The 26,641-nt window shown below is 41.3% G+C and overlaps 1 protein-coding gene across 4 annotated transcripts in view; it reads right to left on the bottom strand.

Annotated features, from left to right (window-relative positions):
• The window catches only part of Raf1 (Raf-1 proto-oncogene, serine/threonine kinase), a 72,798-nt gene that overhangs the window by 9,039 nt on the left and 37,118 nt on the right, over positions 1–26,641 (bottom strand). For 3 of the 4 annotated variants that reach the window (XM_050148628.1, XM_050148627.1, XM_050148630.1), the window contains exons 2-7: positions 13,876–14,108; positions 8,816–8,928; positions 6,569–6,671; positions 6,113–6,270; positions 4,633–4,731; positions 2,667–2,820 (exon numbers count right to left, since the gene is read on the bottom strand). In XM_050148628.1, the coding sequence (XP_050004585.1) occupies positions 2,667–2,820; positions 4,633–4,731; positions 6,113–6,270; positions 6,569–6,671; positions 8,816–8,928; positions 13,876–14,082 (834 nt within the window). In that variant the 5' untranslated portion in view covers positions 14,083–14,108. Of the gene's footprint in view, positions 1–2,666; positions 2,821–4,632; positions 4,732–6,112; positions 6,271–6,568; positions 6,672–8,815; positions 8,929–13,875; positions 14,109–26,641 lie in introns of those variants that run through there. The other variant, XM_050148631.1, reaches the window with a different exon arrangement.

Here is a 26,641-nt window from a genome sequence, read left to right on the forward strand (position 1 = left end):
GCACACACACACACACACACACACACACACACACACACACACACACACACCGGACCTGTTTCAGCCATCCTATTCAAGTATCTTTAACAATGTAGAGTAAAACCTAGTTCTGATTCATGAGCCTGGCCTGTCTGTAAAACATCCACAGAGGTGCTTAAGAATCTGGATCCTTGGACCTCAGAAGAGGTCTTGGTTGCTGAAGGGCTTGCCATGTAAGCAGAGTGGTGGCACATGCTTATGACCCCTGCACTGGGGAGGTGGGGACAGGAGGATCCTGGAGGTTCATTGACTGGCCATGCTAGCCTAACCAGCAAGCTCCAGGTTCAATGAGAGCGCCTATTTCAAAACACAGAATGGAAAGGCAATTGTGGAAGATAACTGATATCAACCTCTGGCCTCCACACACACAAATACAGATATTCACCCTACAACTCAAACTAGGGCTGATGATATGTGTCTGTAAGGGAAAGGTGGAAAAGCCTGGGTAACTGTATAAATAAGTAAAACAGGATAGCAGACAGTGGGAGAAACATTGGTCATTCAAACAATCTCTTCTGGGTTGGTTGGGGTTTTTATTTGTTTGTTTGGTTTTTTTTTTTTTTTTTTTTTTGGTTTGGTTTGTTGTTTTTGTTTTCCAAGACAAGGTTTTGTGCACCTCTGACTGTCCTAGAACTCACTTTGTAGATCAAGCTGGCCTCGAACTCAGAGATCCACCTGTGTCTGCCCCCCAAGTGCTGGGATTAAAGAAGTGCACCACCATCACCCAGACCTCTTCTGTTATTTTTATATATAATCAGAATTATATTCCAGAGCACAGCAGGATAGTTTTTCTTAATGTCTCTTACCTTTTCTTCCCTCTACCGTGTATTTTATTTTGTGGTAATTACTATAATTGGATAACATAATCCCATGATAATTTTTTGTGTGTTCCTAGATTTAAGTACTATAACTGGTGTAAGCCAAACAACATCATTCAGTCTAAAATGCTGAATTGTGTTATTGGAAAAAGAAAGAAAAGAGAGGAAAGGAAAGGAGGGGAGGGGAGGGGAGAAAAGAGAGAGGAAAGAAAGGAAAGGAAAGAGAGAGGAAAGGAAAGAAAAGGAAAGGGAAAAGGGAAAGAAAGAAAGAAAAGCCAGATATGGTGGCGCACGCCTTTAACTCGGCACTTGGGAAGCAGAGGCAGGTGGATCTCTGAGAGTTCGAGGCCAGCCTGGTCTACAATGTGAGTTCCAGGACAGCCAGAACTGCGACACAGAGAAAAATCTGTCTCGGAAAACAAAAATAAACAAAAACACCAAAAAGGGAGGAAAAAGAGGCCAAGAATCAAATTTTCTTTTGAGACACAAACAGAATTAAAATACTTGTGCTACTTATGTTAGAAATTGGAGAATTTTCACTTTGAGTGTATTAACAATTTATATGGGAACAAAACAAAGAAAATGGCTACTTTATAATTGTATTTAAGTATATAGGACCAATCATTATGATAAAGCCCATAGCTTACACTGGGCAAGACAAAAGGTTAAAGGTGATCTGTAACTACAGAGAAATTGCACCTAATATGGCAGGTGTCAAGGAACGAATTTTTGCAAAGACGAGAAAGCATAGTTACATGATCATGTCTGCTGTGTCTTTTTAATTTGATTTTGAAACATGATCGCACTGTGTAGCCCAGACTGGCCCTGAATAAGGTCTTCCAGAGTACTGGAATTCTAGGCATGTGCCAGGATGCCACACTTTCTGATAGGCTTTTCTAGGTCACATCAACCAAATGGGTGAGATGCTTTGGTTTCTAATGTCTGAACTCAGTACAGATGCTGTATTACTATCAGTCCATCATTGTCTTTAGAGACAACTGACTTTTTAAAAACTATTTCAATGCCCTTGCCTTCGAGAATCTACCCTGAGAAATTCACCTAGCAGTAGCAACTCGTATAGTGTTTGTTTTACTCATAAATACTCTATAGAAAAGAAAACATGGCGAGAGTCTGAGTAGCACTATAAAGGAACATATCTATTGTCTCCCATGATAGCCTACCATCTGACAGTCTGTCCTATTAAACCCAAGAAGCAAAGGCATGTAGAAAATACCTACTCTTCCCCTCAGACAAAACCGTCTGGAGCACGGCCTGGGAGAGGCATTCAGGCTGTTATTCTAGTCCAAAGCAATGAGAAATAAAGAAGAATAAAGAACAAAGGAAGCATTTAAAGTGTAGTCAGTCGATTTTAAAGATGAGCTAGAAAGCAAACCAAACAAACAGAACAAACAAGAAAAGAAAAGGCAGTTTGCGAACACTGACTGGCAATGTCGCACTTGCACTTAGATCCTAGAGTTCCTACTTTATCTAGTCCTCTAGAGCATATGTTAGTTTTACAACACCCCTCGGATCACATGAAGCTGCTCTGCATGTATCTATCTATACCAGCTCAAAGAACTCACATCCAGAGCTGGGACACAGAGCACAATGGCTAGCGTGGACTTGTTTCCCCACTGGAATGATACACTAGCCTTGTTATGAAGTCAGTCTATGGATGTACCAGATTTAAAAATAAGTTCAAGGGCCTGAGAAAATACTGCAATATTCCTGAGCAGCTGTGAAATCCATATTCTGTGCTCCCAATGTTAACTACTGCTGTTCATCACCATCCCCAAGGGGCCCTATTACCTCAATCATCCTGCTGTCCACAGGCAAGGTGGTGCTGACCATGTGGACATTGGGAGTGGACGTTGACCTCTGCCTCTGGGAGAGGGAACCTTCAGAGGAAGGGCTGGAGGTGTTGAAAGTAAAGGCATGAGGTGTGGAGTATCTGTGCTGGGAACTAGGCATGGAGAAGAAAGAGAGTCTCATGAATGGCACTCAGGCCTCCACACTGGCAAAGTCTTTTCAACTGCCTACCTCATTAAGACCCTTAAAGGCAAACCTGACCCATATAACCTGTGATGCAATGTTTCACTCATTCAGTACGCACTATTTGAAAACTCTGCCTGGGTTCTTTTTGTGTGCAAATTTTTAAAAATGAAAAATAAACATGCTTGTCATCACCTGTGAAAAGGGGAATCCATCTCCTTGGTGCTAAGTTACTCTTCATAATACTTCAGAGTTTACGTCTCTAAGAACAGCTAAGTATTTGCTTAACTACTACCAGATGCTAACTGGTCTCTGCCCAATTTAATTGAAGAAAAAAAAAAAGGACTGAGAATTTCTCTCTGTAGCCAGCACACAACAAAGTGTGTATTCCGTCTTAGATCTACAACCCTGACCTATGAAATGACAATTCCAGCCTAGAACACACATTAGCAAGTATGGGATGAAGGATGGAATGTTAGCTCAGTGGTAGAAGGAATGTCTCCCTAGCCTATGTAAGGCTCCAGGTCTGAACTCCAGAGTCTTTAAACAAGTAACAGCTTCCATGACTAATGTATAACTCCACTGCATGGCACAAGCCTTAGATGAGGCCCTAAACTCCACCCCAACTCCAACAAAACAAAGTAAAACATCTGTTCTGTAAACTTAATTTAAGGTTTGTTCAGGTCATACTCATATGAACTCAAGGGATAAAGACTGGCTTTTCTAAAGGATTCAGTTCTGTCTATGGCCATACCGCCTTGAGTGTGCCTGGCCTTGCTTAAAGAGAGTTATTCCCTCACTGAATGCCACCTTGCACTAGGAATTCTGCATTTAGGCTTTCAGAATCTAGTTTCTTCTTATCTTCAAGGTAAGTAATTTTTTTTTTACTTAAATGTAGTTTTCAAATTACCAAAAAGAATTCATCCAAGTCAGACACAAATGCATTTCAGTACAAATTCCTTGTCCTAAGATACTGCCTTTAATTATTTTCATAGTAGTTTTACAGAGGTCATTAAATGCTAGCTGATTACATATAAGTTAAAAGTCAGATATTTTAGATAAAAATGTAATTTGATTTTAGGTTCTAAATTCTGAGTAAGATGCGTACTCCACTGAACTCTGAATGTTAAAGCTAGAAAACAGCAATGACAAGTTAAATGCAAACTCAAACGCATAACAGAAAAGGGATCTATTTCTATCTACCTGGATTGTAGGCCATGGTAAACATTTTAGAAGTAAAGTCTGGGGCTGAAGAGATGGCTCAGTGATTAAGAGCACTGCCTGCTCTTCTAAAGGTCCTGAGTTCAATTCCCAGCAACCACATGGTAGCTCACAACCATCTGTAATGAGATCTGGTGCCCTTTTCTAGCCTGCAAGCATGTATACAGGCAGAATACTATATACACAATAAATAAACCATAAAGATTAAAAAAAAGACGAAAAAAAAGTAAAGTCTGGTGTTCTTCTTAGTCACTATACTCATTTTGGAGCCCTTTCCCTAGATGCTCAATTCCCCACAAATGGAAGAAGGCAGGATCTCAAGCTTTTCAGAAATATAGTGTGAGACTGAGGTTGTGTTGTAACAGAAGGTCCTACAGTCAAAATCACTTTTCAGAATGTAAGTTCCGTGGAACCACAGAGAGAAAGGTCTCCACTTGATGTTCCACAGAGGCAGCAAGGGCTCTGCAGACACCAGGACATCAAGAGGGACTTCTTTGTATTTAGGCTCCCAACTCACTCCACCCAATGTAATTTTCCAAAAGAGTGCCAAGTAAAACATTACCTAGCAGGCATCCGGGAAACAGACTCTCGCATCCGGCGCATTGTCAAAGAAGGTAATGCTGGTACTCCACTATCGCCAACAGTGGAATTTGGGAACAGCCTGAATGAAACATGGAAAGACTGGTTTATAGATTTTGTCCTCTTTAAGAGAAACCAACCCCTTGCCTACAAACTCAGAACTACAACCCAACTTTTCTTTTTTCATGTTCCTCAAGTGCTTTAGACCTGTGTTGGAAGAGACTACCAACACAAAGGACTAGACTACAGACTGAGTGACAGCAACTGGCCAATGAACACGTGTCCTGCTAGGATGCATATCTAGAAAAATCTGTTGCTGCCTAGCTAATGTTCTCCTAAGTGATAGTGCAATACAAGCACATGCCTTTCTGCTACTCAAATTCTCTGAGAACCAACAGTGACTTCTGTGGGAGCTAAACAGTTCCTTCCCATTGTGAGCGAAGACGATGTTCCTCTCATTTTTCTAACATGCTCCAAAAAGGGTGAAACTCTGTACTCTCAACATAAGTTTTAAAAAGGCTTTAGTAAGTATAATCTTAACTTAAATTTGCAATTATTTAAACCATTTTTTCTCTGTGAAATATATATTGGTACCTAGTTTACCTCCTAACAAAAAGATTTAAATAAATATTTTAAATACTATTTATTTATTTATTTATTTATTTATTTATTTATTTATTTATTGTGCATACAATATTCTGTCTGTGTGTATGTCTGCAGGCCTGAAGAGGGCACCAGACCTCATTACAGATGGTTGTGAGCCATTGTGTGGTTGCTGGGAATTGAACTCAGGACCTTTGGAAGAGCAGGCAATGCTCTTAACCACTGAGCCATCTCTTCAGCCCCAAAGACTCAATTTTTTTATATCCAGACTGTCTGAGGTGCAAATACATTGCTCCCTGTGTAAAGGAAAGGAAATAGCGAGAGCTCTACTTTCTGCTTTTTTGGGACAGCTCACAACCCAGTTGAGGAAGAAAAAAAAAAAAAAAGCCCTTTGATTTCCATGTCCCTGTGTTCTTCTCCTTGACAAATTCCTGTCAGTAACTATTTGACAGGTCCTACCTGTTTGTGGTATCAGCTCAGCTAGACTAGCTGGCCAGCAAAGTCCCAAGGACAGCCCTGTCTCCACCTTCCCAAGTCTGAGATTACACACACGTGGTGTGGGCCCAGCTTTTATGTCAGTGCTGGATCAGACTCAACCCTCATGCTTAAAGTAAACACTTCACCAACTGAGTCATCTGCCAGCTCCCTACCTGTTTGTTTTACAGTTAGGGTGCCCCACTAAAACTAGCTAATTTTAGAACTACGGTGCTTCTAAAGTAGATAGTTTCTGGATCACAGAATTATTTAACAAACCTAAAACTCAGACTTATCAATAAAAATGTATAATGAACATCCTCAAAAGCATTTCTGTGCCTGACCCTGAATTTTTACAAGGAAAAAAACAAAAACAAACGCCTTACAAAAGCTGTCTGATATTACTCCAGTCCACACACATAGTAGGTACTTTGGTGCTACAGTGCTCATGAAACTTGTAGCCACAAGTCTGACATCGAAATCCGTTTAGCAGGAACTTTTGACAGATGTCACAGAATGCAAGCTTTAGGAACGTTTTCCGCGCCTGTGACAAGAAAGCAGGTACAGAATTACAGAATTACAATAACACAAGTCAAGAACCAACAAGGTGCTTTCTCCGCTGGCCTCACAAGATTCTCTGAAGAATCATACTTCCAACACTGTCAAATTCAGAAACGGAAGGCAAAGGGACCTCTGTTAATGGACTCTAAACTGCCCACTGTACACGACCACATAGGGAGAACTGAAAGCAACTAACTATGCACATGTCTAGTGCTTCTGGGAAAGGTCACCATGCACAGCCAAGAGACAAAATGGCAGAGAAAGATGGCACTGAAACTTACAAAGTTGTGAGTTGTGAGTGGAACATGATCCAAGAAATCCACTTGCAGTTCTTCTCCAATCAGAGAGGCAGCATCGGTGTTCCAATCTAAGCGTGCTTTCTTACTAAAAATTATCCAAAGCATAATATGAGAGAACAGCAGATAAGGCTCAGGACATATAGCAGTTCTACTGTTTACTGCATGCTGTCTAAGCACACTTGACAGGTGCTTTGGTCCCACCCTAAAAATAAGCCAACTGGGGCCCTGAAGAGACACTGCTCACAGAGTGACAGGCCTGTTGGAATCCAAGTCTGTTGGACTCTAAAATTTACACTCTTAGAACAAAGCTCCCTTTGAACAATGATATAAAACAAGCTCATGACAAGGGTAACTATGTCTTTAAAGGGACTGTAATATTAAAATCCTACTAAAATCCCAAGATCCCATAAAGTGAGGTACAGTCACTACAGTACAGTTTGGTTTTTGTTTGTTTTTGTTTCCCGAGTCAGTGTTTATCCTTAGCTTTGGAACACGTCCAGGAACTAGCTCTGGATACCAGGCTGGCCTTCAACTCAGAGATCCACCTGCCTCTGCCTACCAAGTGCTGGGATAAAAGGCGTGTGCTACCACCACCCAGCTTCCAGTGCTCAAGTTTAGTGTTCAACAGCCACTTCAATCTGAATGTGCATAAACATAATGCAAACAGAGATGCCCTTTTCATTAGTTACTAACTCAAAGTTGTTTGTAGAATTTATAAAAATAAAAGCTATAGACAATGGTCTTTAAAATTAACTGACAATGCTGTTTCTTTGCCCAGAACAAGCAGATAGGACATCATAGCAATTTAAGGAAAACCTGTCTTGTTCAGTTAATCTCCCATTTGTAGAGAATGAACATTCCCAGTTAAGAAGGAATGTAACACACATAACATCACTTAAACCCCTTTATCACCTGCCAGAAGCCAACAAGCCACTCTTCTGGTTACCCAACAGGCAACAATCCGTTCCTTAAGGTAGGGAGATGGTATCTGTCTAGAGTACTGCTGTGTCCTAAGGAAGACCAGGAAGGCAGTCCCACTCTGCACAGGCAGTAGGAGCTATCTGTCCTGAAGAAAACTGAGATCAGTTCCCAGTCACACAGCTTTGGAGAAGAGTGGACCAAGCCCCTGTCTCAGAATCTCCCTAGACATAAAAGGAAGTCTATGGATCAGCTTGGGGACCAACGTGGAAATAAAGCCAGCTAAAGGTGATGACGTGTTGAAGATCAGAAAATTAGCTGCTGACTAAGCAGAGAAAGAGACAGGTGGAGGATAAGCTCTCCAGCTGGAGAACTCAGAACCACAAAGAAAACAAGCAGGAGATTAATAACAGCAGCACTGCTTCCCAAAGAGGTCAAAGTCAAAGGTTTCCCCAGGTTTGGCTGACAAAGAATGAATGACAAGAACATCTCTATAGGACTGCAGTGAGTGGTATATGTAGCAAGGTCACCTGAGATGTTATTCTTCAAGTTCCATCTACCTTGTTTTTTAAGACAAGTTCTCTCACCAGTCTGGAGCTCAACAATTAGGGTAAATTGGTCAGCAAGCTTCAGGGACCTAACTGCCTGTCTCTGCCAAGGGCACACCAATACCCAAGGTTTTATGTTAATTCTGGCAACCAGATGGCAAAGAAAGCACTATACTGACTGGGGTATTTCTTCAGGTTAAAGATAGTATTCTTTAAAAAGAAAAAAATATGTCTATCTGGTGTGTCTCTGAGTACATGTATATGCACCATGTGTGTGAAGGTACTCCTGGAGGCCAGAAAAGGGCATCAGCTCCCCTGGAACTGGAGCTCCAATCAGTTGTGAAGCACCTGATTTGAGTACTGGGAACTGTCCTCGAGTTCTCTGCAAGAGCAGCAAGCACTATTAATAAGCCATCCCTCCAGCTTAACTATAAAAAAACAATGCAAACATTTTCAGAGTACCCACTCGGTGTGGCAAATACTAGGAACATTCTTTCACTCAAAAATATGCCTTCTAACAATTCTGCTTCCATCATTGAGCATGCTACTAGCATCTCCTGTGCAGTATAGTTTGCAAGACAATGTCCACGCAATAATTTCAAGTTCTCAGCAGCAAAATTTTTGAATTGATATTTTAAAAACTAAAGTATACACATACACTAATAATCCCTGGGAATCTAATACAAAGCATTTGTTAAACAAATTATTTGAGTTGATGAAATCCTTACTGTTCCAAAAGGTGCTGACTGATTTGCACTCTTACCCTTTGTGTTCCTGAAGAAGTCTGAACACTGCACAACACTCCGGCTGCAGGCCTCTCACTTTGAGAGCTTTCATAAGGCAGTCGTGTAAGCTCATTCCATTGCGCACATTGACCTGCAAAAAGATAACTTTTAGTACCAACACAGGCTATGGAGCCACTTGCAAGATGAGCACTGAAATACATACATCCATCTGTAAAATGGTATAGGTTTATGACATACTATTTGCAATGGTATCCAGCAGTGAGTGCAAGCAAGTGCACACAGACCATCAGCCTGGAGCACATAATGCATCCCCTGTATTATTATCCCCGGAACAGTTGTCCATGACACGTTAACTAGAGGAAAATACTTTTATTAGAACAATACAAAGAATAAGACTATTTTAAAAGTGGGGAAACCAATTCATGTTTATTACATTGTATGACTTGGAAAGATATATGTCTTGCTATTAACAACAGAGTTGGTATTTGGGGACCAGTGAGATGACTCAGCAGGGAAAGACACTTGTTGCCAAGCCTGACAACCGAAGTTCCATTCCTGGGACCAATATGGTGGAAGAAGATACAAACTCCCAGAATTACTCATCCTCTGACCTCCACAACTACACCATGGGACAGGCATATGCACACATGGACACAACACACACACAAAATAAATTTTAATTAAGTGTTGGGGGAGTGTAACATCTCTAACTACCTTCACCTGCAAGTGTACACATGAGCATGTGCATCAGCAGAGGGAAAACAAGCGTGAGATAATGCTCTATAATAAAATCTTGCCTATGTTCAACAAATAGAAAGCTGATCTTCCTAACAAATTTCAAGGTAGTGAGATGAGTAGGAAATAGAAGAGCAGAGCTCCTGCTTGGCTTTAGTGACAGACACCAATATGCACCAGACAGACTGGGCAGTATGTGCCCCACACAGTGCCCTAATCCACACTTCAGAAGTTTTGTTGCTACTTGGAGCCGAACGCAAAGTACTTGTACCTACAGCATTAAAATATTGAATAATCTCCTAAAGGGTTTAGATATTTTAGCTTCAAAGCCTAGGAAATTAATTTTAAAAAAAAAAAAGTAGGTGAGTCAGCAAAGCCAGCAAGAAGAGCAGGACAATTTGAAGTGGTTCTGAACTGACCGCATGGCCCCATACCCTGGCTATCTGTATAACCAGGTGGGAAGCAATGGCCCTACTTGGCCATTCTCTTTCTAGCTGATTTCAGATAGTGCTGTCTTAAGAAGCAAAGCAAGGATGTCTGACCTCAAAACAGACCACAACATCTGAACACAAAGTAGAGACAAAACCAGTAAGAAGGAGCGAGACAGAACCTAAACAATGATAACTCGTGTTTAAGTTTTTCACATGGCCTTATTTTTATATTGCTGACCACTAACAGGGATTTAGCTGACCAGTCACCAGTCTTCAAAGAGTACAGATAGGCTAGTAAAGAGAACTACAACCAAGTCTGAAGGTATAGGACAGCTAATCCAGGTGTAACAGAGATCAGGGAGGAAATTCTCCTAAATGACCGATTATGTCAGAGGAAAGCAAAAGGTTCTTCCAAGCTGTAAGAGTTCCTCCTTGACTGTGGAAGAATCCAACTGATTCTCCAGGTTAATGGATTCTCTTTATCACAGGAATACGAAGGGGAAGAACTGGGGAGCTAGACAGGGACAGAGGTCACCCAGTCCTTATAAATCTTGTTGCCTATTTAAAAATAAATACTATTAACATCTTTTAGGTTCCTTATAGCTGGCATGGTGGCTTGTATCTATTTCCAATATTCAAGAGACTGAAGCAGATGGTTATTTTGAGTTTAAGCTCAGCATGGACTGCAGTGTTAGACCCTGCCTAAAGAAAAAAAGTTTCTTGCACATACCAAACTAGTTCAGACACATGTTATCTGGGATTTGTATCAAAACAAATGAAAAGGTGTGGGTGGAAACAGACATACAGAACTGCTATGATCAGCTAAGGGTAAGCCAGGTGATGTACATAGCAGAACTGTTATTGTCTCTCTACTTTCACAGTTACTTACCCTTATAGCATCTTACTAACGTCCAGCAAAACAAGGCAGACATGCCTGCACTAGAGAACTATAAAGACATGAGGGGAGAAAACAGCAAAGAATGCTAAACTCACACACTGACAGACTCATGACCTGCACCTATGCTGCAAGCATGGCTTTCAAGACTGTAAAGTGATGTGAGGTTATTTTATTACCTGTATTAGAAGTCACAGGTTCTGAGAGCTAGACGGCTCTTTAACGGTCCTCTACTCCACTAACATTCTCACATGCAGACAGCATGGGAGCAGCCAAGGGGGTTGTGAAATAGATTCCCTAGCCTCCAGTACCAACACATCCAAGGAGTCTGCTTCCGGAACCCTGGGATACAGCCCAGGAACCCGTGTCTATGCTTGTCTGTCAGGTGGTTGTAAGGGCAGCAGTTCTCAGCTCTGGTCACTCACCTGTCCAGTAACAATGAGAAGCAGTGGCAGCAGCCAGAGAGATGTGCATGTTTAGAAAACAAAATGACAAGGAACATTTAAAGGCTAATTATTCTTCTAAAATCATTTCAGGCAGACACATCCTCTGTCTATTTCTCCTACTCCCACGGCTATACACTGTAAGTAGTTAAATGATGTCTCACTGAGTTGTATGGAGAGAAATCCTGGCTTTCAAGTGTGGAGCCACCCTAGGATGGGGAGAGTGCTGGCTGCCTGAGGGTACTGCCTGCCAAAAGACACCTTCCATCACTGGTTTCCCAGAGAAAGGTGGTTCATATTTGCCAAAGAAATAGAAGAAACTAACATCCTTTATAAGCTTTTCATAAGCTGCAGAAGATGTCAAACTCCCATCCACCTACTATGCTCCAACAAAGGCTGCCAAGGACTACCAGATGAATAAATGACTCAGAAACACTATTAGCTGCACTAATGAGTCAGCTACTCTTAAGTATGCTCCTTGGGCTGGAAAAGTTAGAGAGGCTCAAATACTAGGTAACTTGTCTAGATGCTACAACTAACAAAAAACAAGAGAGGAACTTATTTTTGCATCCATCTGTGGGAAACAACCATGTTGTGGAATATTAATATAAGATATATTACATTCATTTATGCTGTGGAATATTTGCTTAACGATGCAAAGTGTTGCATTCTTCTATGTTGTATTTGTTTAACTCTGTAAAGCTGTGTTACTGTGCCTGCGTAAAACACTTACTGCTCTAATAAAAAGCTGAATGGCCAATAGTGAGGCATGAGAGAGGGATAGGTGGGGCTGACAGGTAGAAAGAATAAATAGGAGGGGAAAGAAGAGCTAGAAGTGAAAAAAGGAGAAGGAGAGGAGGATGCCATGGGTCAGCCATGGAGTAAGAAAGAAAGACATATAGTATAAAGAAAGGTAAAAAGCCCAGAGGCAAAAACGTCAAAGAAAGAAAAGATAATTTAACTTAAGTTAGAAAAACTAACTAAAAACAAGCCAAGCTAAGGTTGGGCGTTTATAAGCAAGAATAAGTCTCCAAGTATTTACTTGGGAGCTGGGTGGTGGGCCCCCAAAGAGAAGGGAGGGAGGGAGGGAGAGAGGGAGGGAGGGAGGGAGGGAAGGAGGGAGAAAGGAAGGCAGGCCAACTACACAACCAATGTGCTAAGTTTCTAGTTAAAGCAATACTAACTAGTGACGATTTTCTTTTTTCTCCTAAAAAAAAAAAAAAAAAGCTGAAAAAGCTGTTGGCAATTAGAAATTACTGCAGGTTGGGAGAAACATGACAGACTGATATGTTCAGAAGAACTTTATTAGTTATGAGCTCACAGCTACAGCCAGCCCTGATAAGCCCTAAAGAGGGAAGGGATTTGGAGAATTGGAATACTGCACTACAGATAGTGCAACACGGAGAGAAAAAGGGTGCCTTCAATCAGGAAGAACAAAGGCCACAGTTACAGGTTCTTACAGGCTGAGGAAAGCAGGAGGCTCCATGTCACCTAGCCCACAGGGCCCTGTCCTGGCGGGAAACTCTAGACAAGAGTAAACTTAGATTCACAGTTCTGGTCCAGAGGAGGTGGCACAAGCTAGAAGGTCTGTGATGTAATACTGGCACTACAAATTCCGAAATACCTGATCTATGAATCGGGAGTGCAGAGTAGAAAAGAAAGTAGAGAAAGAGTTTTGGGTTCAAGAACCAGTCTGAATGGAGAAGCACCAGCCAGCACAGGCAACCAGCACAAACACTTTGTCCCTACTCTTAGGGAAGCTACTTAGCAGCCTTCCTTTTTTTTTTTTTTAACTTTTTACTTTTTATTTTGAATCTAAGTTGCCCATGCTAGCTAGCTCTGAAAACACTCAGTAACCCACATAAGCCTTAAACTGAAGATCATCCTACCTCAGCCTCCCAAGAACCAAAGTAACAGTCCTGAATTGCCAGGCCCAGCTTTATTTTGATAGCCATATTGAATTTTTTTGTTTTTAGAGGAGGAAACAAAATAATACTTTAGTTGTTTTTTGAGTTTTGCCATCAGTTTGAAGGGGGGGGGGGGACCACCTAAGATCCAGCATCACAAATGAAGGCTCCTTCAGTTCACAAAAGAAGTATGAGAAAGGGCTGGAGAGGTGGTGCAGTGGTCAAGAGCACTTGCTCTTGCAAAGGATCCAGGTTGTGCTGCCAGTGCCAACGCCCTCTTCTGGCACTGCATACACATGGCACACTGACATATACTCAGGTACAAACACCCACAGACATAAAATAAATAATGATGAAGGAATTTACTAGCAAAACCTGAGAGGGGACTATTAGAAGAAAACCACGAAAGCTCCGGCTGACCTCCTATCAGAAATAGCGCCTCTTCCTCTCCCTAAAATAAGGATGCAGAAAACAAGCCTTTGTGGGCAATGTTAGGTCAGAGTAGGGAGTGTGAGAAGAACAGTGATTTAATAAAATAAATCTGCACTTGGGAGAAAAATTAAATAATAGAGACCAAGTGACAAGGAGATTCCCATCTATAAACTGGACAGACAACCCAGCCCACTTTCCACAGGGGGAAGAACTACATTTTCTAGGGTCACATACCACTGTCCTCTGCTTATTCGGCAAAAAAACTCGGATAGTGTTGCTTGTCTTAGAAGAATCCGTGAGTTTGCCATCATCTGAGGCCCGGCGCTGATAGCCAAACTGCTGAACAATTGTAGGGGAGATGCAGCTGGAGCCATCAAATACCGCATCTTTGAGTCCAAAACCATTGCTGATCGTCTTCCAAGCTCCCTGTATGTGCTCCATTGATGCAGTTTAAAAAATACTTAAACCTGAAAGACAAGTAATTATAATTCTAGAAGAAAGTACTTAACTCAGGAATGCAACATAAATAAAAGTTGTAAAAACTATGGTGTGTGGATTTTCATAATCTGTGAGCAAGTTAATCAGGAAAAAATGTACACAGTGGTATGTTTCCATAAAATGGGTAAAATGACCAGATTCCATATCTATTTACAAAGTTCATAAATTTTCCACTATAACATCAGGGTTCAATTTGGGTGCAGAACCAAAGCTGAAAATGAGTCATTTAACCCCAACACAATCCGATGGTTTTTAGTTTTTAGTTTAGTCAGGCATAAGACTAATGCCCACACACTGGCTTACAGTCAGCAAGTAAATGGTTCTTCTCCAGAAAACTATAAGGTTAACAGAGAAATCTCCCTTCAAGCCTTAAGTCAGAAACTTGTTTTGTCTATCTAGCAACAGCTAGTACTCACCAGGAGCCTCTATTGAGAGGCAGTGTACAAAGCATGCATGAACACATACATGCATACACACACCCGCACACGCCCGCGCGCACACACACACACCATTCCTATAATTTGCCTTAACCCTCACAGTTATTAAATAGAAATGATATTCCCACCCCTCGCCTTTAATCCCAGCACTTGGGAGGCAGGGACAGGTGGATCCATGTGAGTTCAAGGCCAGACTGGTCTACAGAGCAAGTGCCTGGACAGGCTCCAAAGCTATAACAGAAAAACTGTCTCAAAAAAACAAAGAAGGAAGGAAGGAAGGAAGGAAGGAAGGAAGGAAGGAAGGAAGGAAGGAAGGAAGGAAGGAAGGAAGGAAGGAAGGAAGGAAGGAAGGAAGGAAGGAAGGAAGGAAGGAAGGAAGGAAGGAAGGAAGGAAGGAAGGAAGGAAGGAAGGAAGAAGAAATTCCCTAAACTTATTAAGCAGGCTTCAGAACATGGCAGTAATCCCAGCACTTAGGAAGTAGATGCAGGCAGATCTCTGTGTGAGGCCAGCATGGTCTACATACCTATTCCTGGACAGCCAGGGCTACATAGTGAAACCTTGTCTTAAAAACAAAACAAAAAACCTCACCAGAACATGCCTACACTACTCATACCTCAGAACTTATTCCCTTCACCGAGAAGATTGAAAACCCCAGAAACAGACAAGATGGCCTTTTTCACTACCTGTCTCCAACCAAGGCTGCCTTCTAAAGAATTTTACCTGACACTCCAGCCAAAATTGCCTGTTTCCTTCCCCCAGCAAACAAACCTGAATAACTCTTGGGGCAATGCTTACAGTACAGACTGTGTACAAGCGTCTGCTCTGTGAGCAGAGCTCACTAGCATACCCTACTATTGGAGCAGTGCCTGCACCACAAAGGCACTCAACCCAAAGCTTTGTGTAAGTCTACGAGCTCTCAGGCATTCTATTGCTATGTTATATTGAACTGTCATTCTTCTCACAATAACTGTTAGTTAACATACGACCTTAATTGTGATTTGATTTTAAAGTGAAAGGGGTTTACTCACCAATCACATCACAGTTAAGTACAATTCCTTGATCATTTTGAATCAACCAAAGTCAACTGTCAACTGATGCTAAATAAACTGAAAACTAATAAATCCAGGCATGGTAGTATTTGCCTTTAATCCCAGCACAGGAAGGCAGAGGCAGACAGCTCTCTTTAAGTAGGCCAGCCTGATCTGCTTAGGAGTTCCAGGACAGCCAGGGCTCTTCAGAAACCCCGTCTCAAAAAAAAAAAAAAGGGGCAAAAAGAAAAACTAATTAAACAGTAGTGATTCTAAATCCATAACATATTAAGTATTAAAATTTATTAAGAAAAATGTTATAAAATATAACACAGAATTATAATCACATACAAATTCCATTTACAAAAACAAATATTGGGTAGAAGAGATGGCTCTTGAACAGGACTCCAGTTCAATTCCCATGCTGTGAGGTACTTTAGTCTGCTGCCATCTGAATTATCTACGAATCTTCCCTTTTCGACCATTACTGGAGTTGAATTCTCTTGTGACTTCTGACCTTATCTTCTCACACTTCAAAGAACATTATGTCTTCCCCCTTTTCCAATTAAATATGTACCTGCCCTAAAAGAGGAAAAAGTTCAGGTTGTACAGGACACTAGATGGCAAAGTAGCCCAGGGTTTGCAGGAAGAAACATACCATCTACTCTGTACAGATGCAGCAGGAAAGGCTAACGGCACAACTACCACGTGGGGAATCACCCCAGGCTAAAGCTGGACAAAGGGTGCAAAAGAAAAAAGCCTGGAACAGAAAAACAAAGCCTGGAAAAGATGGAGGAACAGAGTAATCTCATGTATAAATCTCACTAAAAACTGGGTAAACGAAAAGCTATAAAGACTCTGTCTTACATCTTAAACCTGGGCTCTCAGTGATTTTTATGCGAAGTTTTCAGATTGTTTCACTGACTAGTCACTAGACATCTACTTCTTGTCATGGGGAGGGGGGGTTAATACAAAAAAAATGAGGAATGTGCTACTTCATCTTCTCAGAGTAGCAAATGCTTCTCAAGTTTACAGAGGATAAAGACATAGACTGATGAAGATAACCAACACTCCTGGGTGTAACTTTTCTTTCCTTCGACCCACTCAGCACACTCTGGATCCAGGGCTTCCAATGCATTAGGAAAGCACTCTACCATCAGGCCACATCCCAGCCCTTAATCTTCCTAAGAATCCCAGGCCTATTTTCTAGTATCAAATTTGAGGCTACTTCATATTTATACAAGTCTTTTTAAAACAGAACTAGAAACCTCAGTGAAGAGTATTTGTGACTCTTTGCAGAGGACCCAGATTCTGTTCTCATCCACCCACCCATACGGCAGTTCATAACCACATGCAATTCTAGTTCCAGGGGATCCAAGCACAAATGAGGTATAGATGTATGTGCAGGCAAACACTGTATACATTTTTTTTAAAAAATCAAAGAAAGAACAAACTCTTTCAAAAACCTAAATCCCAAAGAATCCCTGAACCCATTATAAGAAACCTTGTCCAGAGCAGAGCATGGTGGTACAGGCCTGTAATTCCATTCTTGGAAGGTAAGGCAGGAGGATCAAAGCATCCTCAGCTACACAGGGAATTCAAGGATACCTGTGATACAAAATCAGCTAAAGTGAATGAGTGAATAAATGAATGAATGCCAGAAAAAGAAAAACACATGAGGTCAGGTGGTAGTACAGACAGGCCTATATATGCTCGGCATTCCAGAGACAATGCCTGAACTAACATAGTAAGACCCTGTCTCAAAACACAGACCATAGGAGGAGGCATGTATAGAGAGCCCTGATTCTAGACCAGCATAGACTACAAAGACAAATCAGGCCCTAATTCAGCAGGCCCAGGACTTAGGCCTAGACTCTTGGTACACTAGCAACAGGTCTCTAGACTGGACAAATCCAGACACTGGGCAATCAAGGCCATTCTGAAGGGGACATTAACCCAATGAATACTGCAAAAACCAGCAGTCTCCTCCCCAGCTCAGTAACCAGACTCACAGAACATATAGCTTCCCCAACCTAACACAAAGTTCAGTAAAGCTCAAACTCAGAGATCTACCTGCTTCTACCTCCTGAGTGCTGGGATTAAAGGCTACCAGCAGCAGCCGCTGAGAAAGGTTTCTCTAACATTCACGATTACTTAAGTTTTACTTTTACTGTCCATGGTCCCTTTGTGAAGGACCTCATTATTCACAGAAGTCAAGAGAGAAAATGAACAGGACATCCAATACAGGAAAGAAAGCAAAGGAAATCCCCAGTAGGCCAGAGGAGGGGAATTCCTGGATGACACATGTGTGTCCAACACAGAAACCCTAACAACCTGAATCTGGAAACATCAAACTACCACTAGCAATGCTTACCTACACAACAGTTTTTTTTTTTTCTTTTCTTCTAAGGAAAAAGAGAAAGAGCAAATAACCCATATAACAAGTTTCCGTGCACCTATGGCCCTGCTGACGCAAACACAGCTCTCCTCAAAAGGAATGAAAAAGAATTCTGAGCCAAAAATGAGTGGCAGCAGTCCAAAATGACATGCCTCACCATGGAGGTGGCTGCAGGAGAAAGAAGACATTTGTCATAGCACTTACCAAGTACAGCGGCGGGGACATGGCAGGGAGATACAAAGAGGGGTGCTCTGCTACAGGCTCCAGATGTCACCCAGGCTACACTTAATTTGGGGTTGGGTGGAGTCTAGTGATCTATTCAGAGGACAGTTCAGAGGTTTTACCTGATACCAAAACTGTTTGGCCAAATACAGATGTGGGCAATGAATGGCTATTAAGGGGACCAAAGGTAGCCCAAGATAATTCACTCAGGATCTGCCACATTCTAACTCTCCACAATTAAAGAAGTTCTAAGTCAGCCTTTTAGAATCTTTCACACAGGTACGCTTTTTTGTTTTGCTTTGGTTTTCTGGGAACTTCAGGTTGCAGCCCTTTAACCTTACTATCTTTCTTACAGAAGAAGCAGTAAAGCCTGTGCTGGACTCTGAGAGCTTCCTGTGGCTGAATATGAATGACATAATCCAACAGGGCAGAACTTCACAAAACACAGGACACACATCACTCTGGTTTACAAGATGACTTTAGGGGATATGGGGCATGAGAGGGAGAAAGCCTCAACTGGCTAGAAGATGTTTGCTTGTATGGCTTTAATACTTCCTAACCTCTTTCCAGCTCAAAGCCATGGAGAGACCAGACAGCAAACTAAAGGAGCACTGCTACCTTTCTTTTACAGACAGTACAGAAAGTCTAGAATTATGTGCAACTCTCCTAGTAGTTCTGTTATACTACTTATATAGTGCTTATAACATTGTTATTCCTTGATTTTACATAAAAGAAATAAATATAAATCGTGAACCAGAGCCAGTGAAGTGGCTCAGTGGGTAAAAATCATTTGTCATGTAAGCTTGAGTTTAATATTCAGAATCCAGTGGAAGGTGACAATTGACTCATAAGTTGTCCTCTGACCTCCACATTTGAGCCATAGCAAACACAAGTGCACACTTATACATCATAAACACACAATAATCAAAAATAAAAATTTTAAAAAGAGTGTGGGCCAGTGAGATGGCTCAGTGGGTAAAAACACTTGTCACCAAGCCTACCCTGAGATTGATCTACTGGACTCACATGTTGGAAGGTAAGAACCAGCACCAAGTTGTCCTATGATCATCACATGTGTCCCATGGCACATATATATGCATGTGTGCATGCACGCACACACACGTCATAGAATATTAAAATGTGTTACATGCATCTATGCTGTGGAATATTTGTTTAATGATGCAAAGAAGTGTTGCATTCTTTTATGTTGCATTTGTTTAACTCTGTGAAGCTGTGTCATTGAGCCTGTCTAAAACACCTGATGGTCTGTCTAATAAAGAGCCAAAGGCCAATAGCAAAGCAGAAGAAAGGAGGGGCTGGCAGGCAGAGAGAATAAATAGAAGAAAAAGGAATTGGGAGGCAAGAGAGATCAAGGTGTAAAAAAAGAAGGGGCCAGACACTTTGCTATACAGCAAGTGACAGAGTAAGAAGTAAAGAAAGGTATACAGGAATAGAGAAAGGTAATAGCCCTGAAGCCAAAGATAGGTGGGCTAACCTAAGTTAAGAAAAGCTGCCTAGAAACAAGCCAAGCTAAGTCTGGGTGTTCATAGCTAAGATAAAGTCTCCATGTGTGTTTATTTGGCAGGACTCCAAAGAGTAAAAAGTAATAAAACAACCAGAAATTCACACTCTCACGCAAAATCAAGGAATAAATGCTGTGGGACAATGGTCTTTTATCCTCTCACTCAGTAGCCAGGCAGTAAGTATAGACAGGGCGACCAGGCAGGAAGTAGAGGTGGGGCAACAAGAATTCTGGGAAGAGAGAAGTTTCAGTCTGCAGTCATCACCCAGACACAGAGGAAGCCAAACACAGAGCAAGCAAGATGTGACTGACTGCCTTACCGAAAAAGGTACCAAGCCACATGGCTAACACAGACAAGAATTATGAGCTAATATAAGTTATGAGAGTTAATAAGAAACCTGAGCTAATAAGCCAATCAGTTTATAATTAATGTAGACCTCTGTATATTTCTTTGGGACTGAACGCCTGCAGAACCAGGCAGGACAGAAATCCCAGTCAACAAATAAACAAACATAAAAATTTAAATTTAAAGAGGTAGTACTGTTACTGGGTGCAGTGTTGTACACTTTTAGTGCAACAGCTCTCTACTGTGTTAGGTGAGGAAGACAAAGGCTAAAGTTAATGGAACGCTATGCTAGCAGAAATAGTGTCCTTTACATAAAATGACTGTCCTTCCCTGTGCCTGGGAGGCTAGAAGAGGGCACTGGAGCCCCTGGAACTAGGGACTGAGAACCACAGCCCAGTCCTCTGCAAGACCAGTCAGTGATTTTAACTTTTTAACCTCTGAGCCAAAACTCCAGCCCCACTCCCAGGCTTTTAAACAAACCTAAAAATTATAAAATTCTGGCAACCAGATCTAAAGCCTGTCTGTTCATTTCCACTCTTTCTGCACCTCCAGTTGTCACTCTCTCTCTAAATAAAGCGCCTAGAAGTGCCTAGCCTCCACTCCCTCTCCTACTTCAAAGCAGACAGGATCATTTCAAGAGTTGTATAGCTTCCCCCACCCCACACCCCCCTTTTTTTCCAGACAGGGCACCTCACTGTATAAAGCCTCAAATTGGAGCTTCTCTGGCCTACACCTCTCAGAAGCAGGGATCACCTAACTGTTCACAGTCTACACTCCTTTTCAGACAAACAGCCATGTTCACTTAACAGCCATTTCCCTCACCCTCTAGTCTCAACTTTGACAAGACTCCAAGCTGGAACTTGATCTGAAATTGAGACACTGGGCATTAGGTTCAAAAAACTTAAAACAGACATTCATGAGCATGTTGGGCCATGCATATCAAAAGCAACACAGAGGTCTGCTATTAAAGAGGCAATACTCTCCACATTTGATCAGTCCCTATTTCACTCATTTATTACAGTTTCTACTGCTGTGATAAAACATCATGACCAAAAACAACTTGGGGAAAGAGTTTATTTCATCTTACAGCTTGTATTCCATTATCCAGAAAGTAAGGGCAGGAACTTGAGACAGGAACTTGAGAAGGAGTGCTGCTTATTGGCTTGCTCCTCCTGGCTTGCTTTGTTATACACCCCAAGACTACCTGCCCAGGATGGCACTATCCAGGGTCATCCCACAATCAATTACTAAGAAAATGACCCACAGGCTAGTGTACAGACCAATCTAATGGAGGCATTTTATCAATTGTGGCTCCCTCTTCTGAGATTTAGCTTGTGTCAAGGTGACAAAAACAAGCAAAAAAAAAAAAAAAAAAAGAAAGAAAAAGAAAAATCAAACACTAGAACAAACTCTCAGGTCAATTTTTTTTTTGTAGAAAAATGACAAGCTGATCCTAAAATTTACATGGAAACACAAATGACCCAGAAAAGTCAAAACAATCTAATTTTGGTTTGATTTTTGACTCAGAATCTAGACTAGCCTGGAACTATCAGTGGAACATGAGCCGACCTTGATTGAACCACCTGTAACTCCAATTCTAGGGGGACCAAAAATTCTCTTCTGGCCTAAGAGTGCTTGTATTCATGTGGTGCAAAGACAAACACATACAGTCTCATAAAATAAACATTTTAGCTGGGCAGTGGTGGTGCATGCCTTTAATCCCAGTATTTGGGAGGCAGAGGCAAGTGGATCTCTGAGTTAGAGGCCAGCCTAGTCTACAAGAGCTAGTTCCAGAATGGTTCCAAAGCTACAGAGAAACCCTGTCTTCAAGAGAAAACCTGTCTATAATAATGATAATAATAATAATAATCCTTTAAAAGCTATTAACTTTTTATTTCATGTATCTTTAATTTACTTATTTACATGTATGTCTGTACAACATGTGCGCATGCCTGGTGCCTGCAGAGGGCACAAGAGGTTATCAGATCCCCGGAACTGGAGTTACAGGTAGTTTTAAGTCACCCAGTGTGGGTGCTTAACCAAACCCAGGTCCTCTAAAAGATCAGCCATTGTTCTTAACTGCTGAGCCATCTCTACAGCCCTAACTTCTTCTTTTAAACACAAGGTTGCAAGGCAGTGGTGGCGCGGGCCTTTAATCCCAGCACTCAGGAGACAGAGGCAAGTGGATCTCTGTGAGTCCAAAGCCAGCCTAGCCTAGCAATGTTACACAGAGAAACCCTTTCTATCAAAAAAGTCAGGGTGTCACTATGTAATTCTGGCTGGTCTGGAACTTGCAAAGTAGGAGACTGGTCTAGCTGCCTGCCTCTACCTCCCAAGTGCTGGGAATTACAGGTTTGCACTACCACACCCAGCAAATTTTATTCTACATATATTTTGTCACCGTTTTTTAAAATTACAGTTAACTGAACCTATTATGTCTTTTTTAAAAGGCATGCTGATCATTAAAAATGAAACATTACTAAAGTTACTGTTACTTAAGTTTAGAGTTCCTGGGAGAGCTATACATCTCCAGTACCTCCGTGGCAGTAAGGCTAGGTAGTAGTCCTACTCCCAGAATAGAGGTTCAAGAAATCTGGAAACTTCAATTAAAAGAAAAAAATCAATAAACAACATAAACTTAATAAAATTATTCTTTTACCTTCCAAAAGCCGATTCAGAACAATTTTTTAATTAGCTAAAATTATGGTACTTCCAAGGGATCTTTAAAAATTTTTTATTTTCTATCTAGAAGGCAAGGTGCATGCATGTGAGTACAGGTGTCTGTGGAGGCCAGAGGCATTAGATCCCCTGGTGTTGAGCTTACAGGTGATTGTGAGGTAACCATTATGGGTCCTGGGAACTGAACTCAGGTCCTCTACAAAAACAAGTTATCTGAAGTGCTAAGTCATGGAACCAGCCCAAGTGGTTTTAATAACCTTAGAACATTAGAATGTCCATAGCAACATTATTCCAAATAAACAAAAGGGGAAATAACCCAAATGTCATTAAGTGACAGAGAAGAGGCATTATCTAAGCAACAACTGGTTATACTTGATTATAAAAAGTAATGAACAGATTCAACACAATGCCCAGCAAAATTCTTCAAAGACCTCGAAAGAACGGTACTCAACTTCATATAGAAAAGCAAAAAACCCAGGATAGCCAAAACAATCCTATACAATAAAAGAACTTCTGGAGGCATCACAATCCCTGACTTCAAACTCTACTACAGAGCTACAGTACTGAAAACAGCCTGGTATTGGCATAAGAACCAAATAGAAGACCTAGTTATCAATCCACACATCTTCGAACACCTGATTTTTGACAAGGAAGCAAAAAGTATCAAATGGAAAAAAGAAAGCATATTTAACAAGTGGAGCTGGCATAGCTGAATATCAACATGTAGAAGAATGAAAATAGACCCATATCTATCACCATGCATAAAACTCAAGTCCAGATGGATCAAAGACCTCAACATTAAAGCCAGCCACACTGAAACTCATAGAAGAAAAAGTACACTTGAACACATTGACACAGGGAACCATTTCCTAAATATAACCCCAGCAGCACAGACACTGACAGAAATAATAAATGGGACCTCCTGAAACTGAAAAGCTTCTGTAAAGCAAAGGACACAGTCAACAAGACTAAACGACAGCCTACAGAATGGGAAAAGATCTTCACTAAACCCACATCAGACAGAGTTCTGATCTCCAAAATATACAAAGAACTCAAGAAATTGAACACCAAAAGATCATATAATCCAATAAAAAAAAATGGAGTACAGACCTAAACAGAGGAATCTAAAATGACTGGAAGAACCTTAAGGAAATGCTCAACATCCTTAGGCATCAGAGAAATGCAAGTCAAAACAACTCTGAGATTCCATCTTACAACTGTAAGAATGGCCAAGATACAAAACAGTGATGATAACTTACGCTGGACAGGTTGTGGGGAAAAGGGAACACTTCTGCATTGCTAGTGGGAATGCAAACTGGTACAACCCCTTTGGATGTCAGTGTGGCAATTTCTCAGAAAATTAGGAAACAACCTTCCTCAAGACCCAGTAATACCACTTTAGGGTATATATCCAAAGGATGCTCAATCATGCCACAAGGACGTATGCTCAACTATGTTCATAGCAGCTTTGTTTGTCATAGCCAGAACCTGGAAACAACCTAAATGCCCCTCGATCAAAGAATGGATAAGGAAAATGTGGTACATTTACACAATGGAGTACTACACAGCAGGAAAAAAACAACATCTTGAACTTTGCAGTAAAATGGATGGAGCTAGAAAACATTTTGAGTGAGGTAACCCAGATACAGAAAGACAACTATCACATACTCACTCATAGGTGGTTTTTAAACATAAAGCAAAGAAAGCCAGCCTACAAACCTCAATCCCAGAGAACTTAGACAACAATATGGACACTAAGAGTGACTTACATAGATATAATCTACATGGGAAGTAGAAAGTAGAAAAAGACAAGATCTCCTGAGTAAATTGAGAGCAACCCTTGGAGAAGGGTTGAAAGGGGGAAGGGAGAGGCAGGAAGGGGAACAGAGAAAAATGTAGAGCTCAATAAATATCAATTAAAAAAAAAGAAAAGCAAAAAAAAAAAGTAATGAGGAGTTGGAGAGTAGGACCAAAATATATATGCTTATGATATTGTCAAAGATTAAAAAGAGACGAGCAGTAGTCGTAAATGCCTTTAGTTCTAGCACTTGACTTGGGAGGCAGAGGCAGGCGGATGTCAGGAGTTCCAGGTCAACCTGGTCTACAGGACTGTTGCACAGAGAAACCCTGTCTTCAAAAACAAACAAAAACAAAAAATTAAATATAAAGTATTTTAAAAAAAGAACCAAAAATAAAAAAAATGCTAGTAGAGGAGCCCCTTATCATCTGCGTGCATATTCCAAGACCCCCAGTGGATGTGGAATATGAATGAACTCTTGTCTACTCCCCTACGGCCAGATTGTCATGCAGGATAGCCACAACTGTGAGAGGCACAACAGCAAAACTAGCATGGACCTCTTACTCCTTCACAGCTTCAAATAGCAGTCTCCTTCAACTCGCACGCTCCCTTTTCTTTTCTTAGGTCCCTTGTAGCTTCTCTTGTAAACGGGACATTCTTAAGTAAAATAACGGTAATGTGAGTGCCAGCCTGTAATACCACACAGGAGGTCTGATAACAAGTACGTGACTGGAGGGTAGCATAAGGAACACAGGTATGCCAGACAAAAAGATGACTCATGTCCCAGGAAGGACAGGAAACAATGGTTTGAGGTTTCACCATGCTACTGCAAATGGCACACAATTTAAAAGTCAAGAATTTTCACTTCTGACTGTCCAGCTTATATTTTAAGACCACACCTAACAGGTAACTGATACTGGGAGAAGCAAAACTAAAGACAAGAGTGAAGTTCATTTTCTATTGTTATAACAGAACATCTGAGACTTAATTGGTAAAGAAGTTTATTTTGGCTTATGATCTGGAGGCTGGAAAGTCCAAGAGTATGTCAGCAGTGTCTCCTCAGGACCTTTGCTTCAGCTCATGCCCAAAGGCAAAAGGGAAGCAGTATATGCCAGAGACAAAGCACAGGAACTTCATGCTTTAAAAGTCACTCTTGAGGAGCTGAAGGCCTCAACCTCTCTGGCTGTTCTCTTAGAGGACATGGGTTTGGTTCCCAGGACCCAAACGGCACCTAACAACCACCTGTAACTACAGTTCTAGTGGATCTGATGCCTTCTTCCAGCTCCCATGGGCACTAGGCATGTACATGGTGCACACACATAAATAAAACAAATAATAAAATAATTCTTTTTTTAAACATGTTTATACCAGGGTTGATCACAACAGTCAGAACAGCACAACAATGAAGAGGAGGGGAACATAGCTACTGCCGACCCTGTTAGCTGAGGCTCCAGCAAGAACTAAAATAATTCTTAAAAGTTACTCTCATGGTAATTAATCCAGACCAGCAAGAGAATACTTCTAAAAATGGCATTAACTCTTCTTAATAACCTAATCAACTCTTAAAGGTCCCACCTCCCAATACTAACCCAGTAGCAATTACATTTCAACATGAGATTTGGCTGACTGGGTCAAACCACATCCAGAGAACAGTGAGAGAGATAGTACTGCACATGTGAAAACACGGGCGAACTTCAGACACTGCTAAGCTAAAATCCAAATTCTGGCTCTGTTCATACAAAACTCCCCAAATGGGCAAATTCACACATAATGTGTCCATAGTACCTGCTTCTCAGAAGCTAAGGACAAGACAGTCTGGAAGCCATTGGTGTAAAACCAGCTAGACACAGCAAAAAAGATAAGGGGGAGAAAGGGAACTGTTAAATGGGAACAAAGCCAGGCAGTGGGGGGACACACCTTTAATCCCAGCACTCAGGAGGCAGAGGCAGGTGGGTCTCTGTGAGTTCTGGCCTACAGAACAAGTTCCAGGACAGCCAAGACTACAAAGAGAACCCCTGTCTTGAAAAACTTAAAAAAGAAGGAAAAAAAGGGAGGGAGGAATGGGAGGGAG

The sequence above is a fragment of the Alexandromys fortis genome, unplaced genomic scaffold (genome assembly GCF_014885135.2).
Source record: "Alexandromys fortis isolate MF-2015 unplaced genomic scaffold, M_Fortis_MF-2015_v1.1 scaffold_59, whole genome shotgun sequence".
NCBI classification, from domain to species: domain Eukaryota; kingdom Metazoa; phylum Chordata; class Mammalia; order Rodentia; family Cricetidae; genus Alexandromys; species Alexandromys fortis.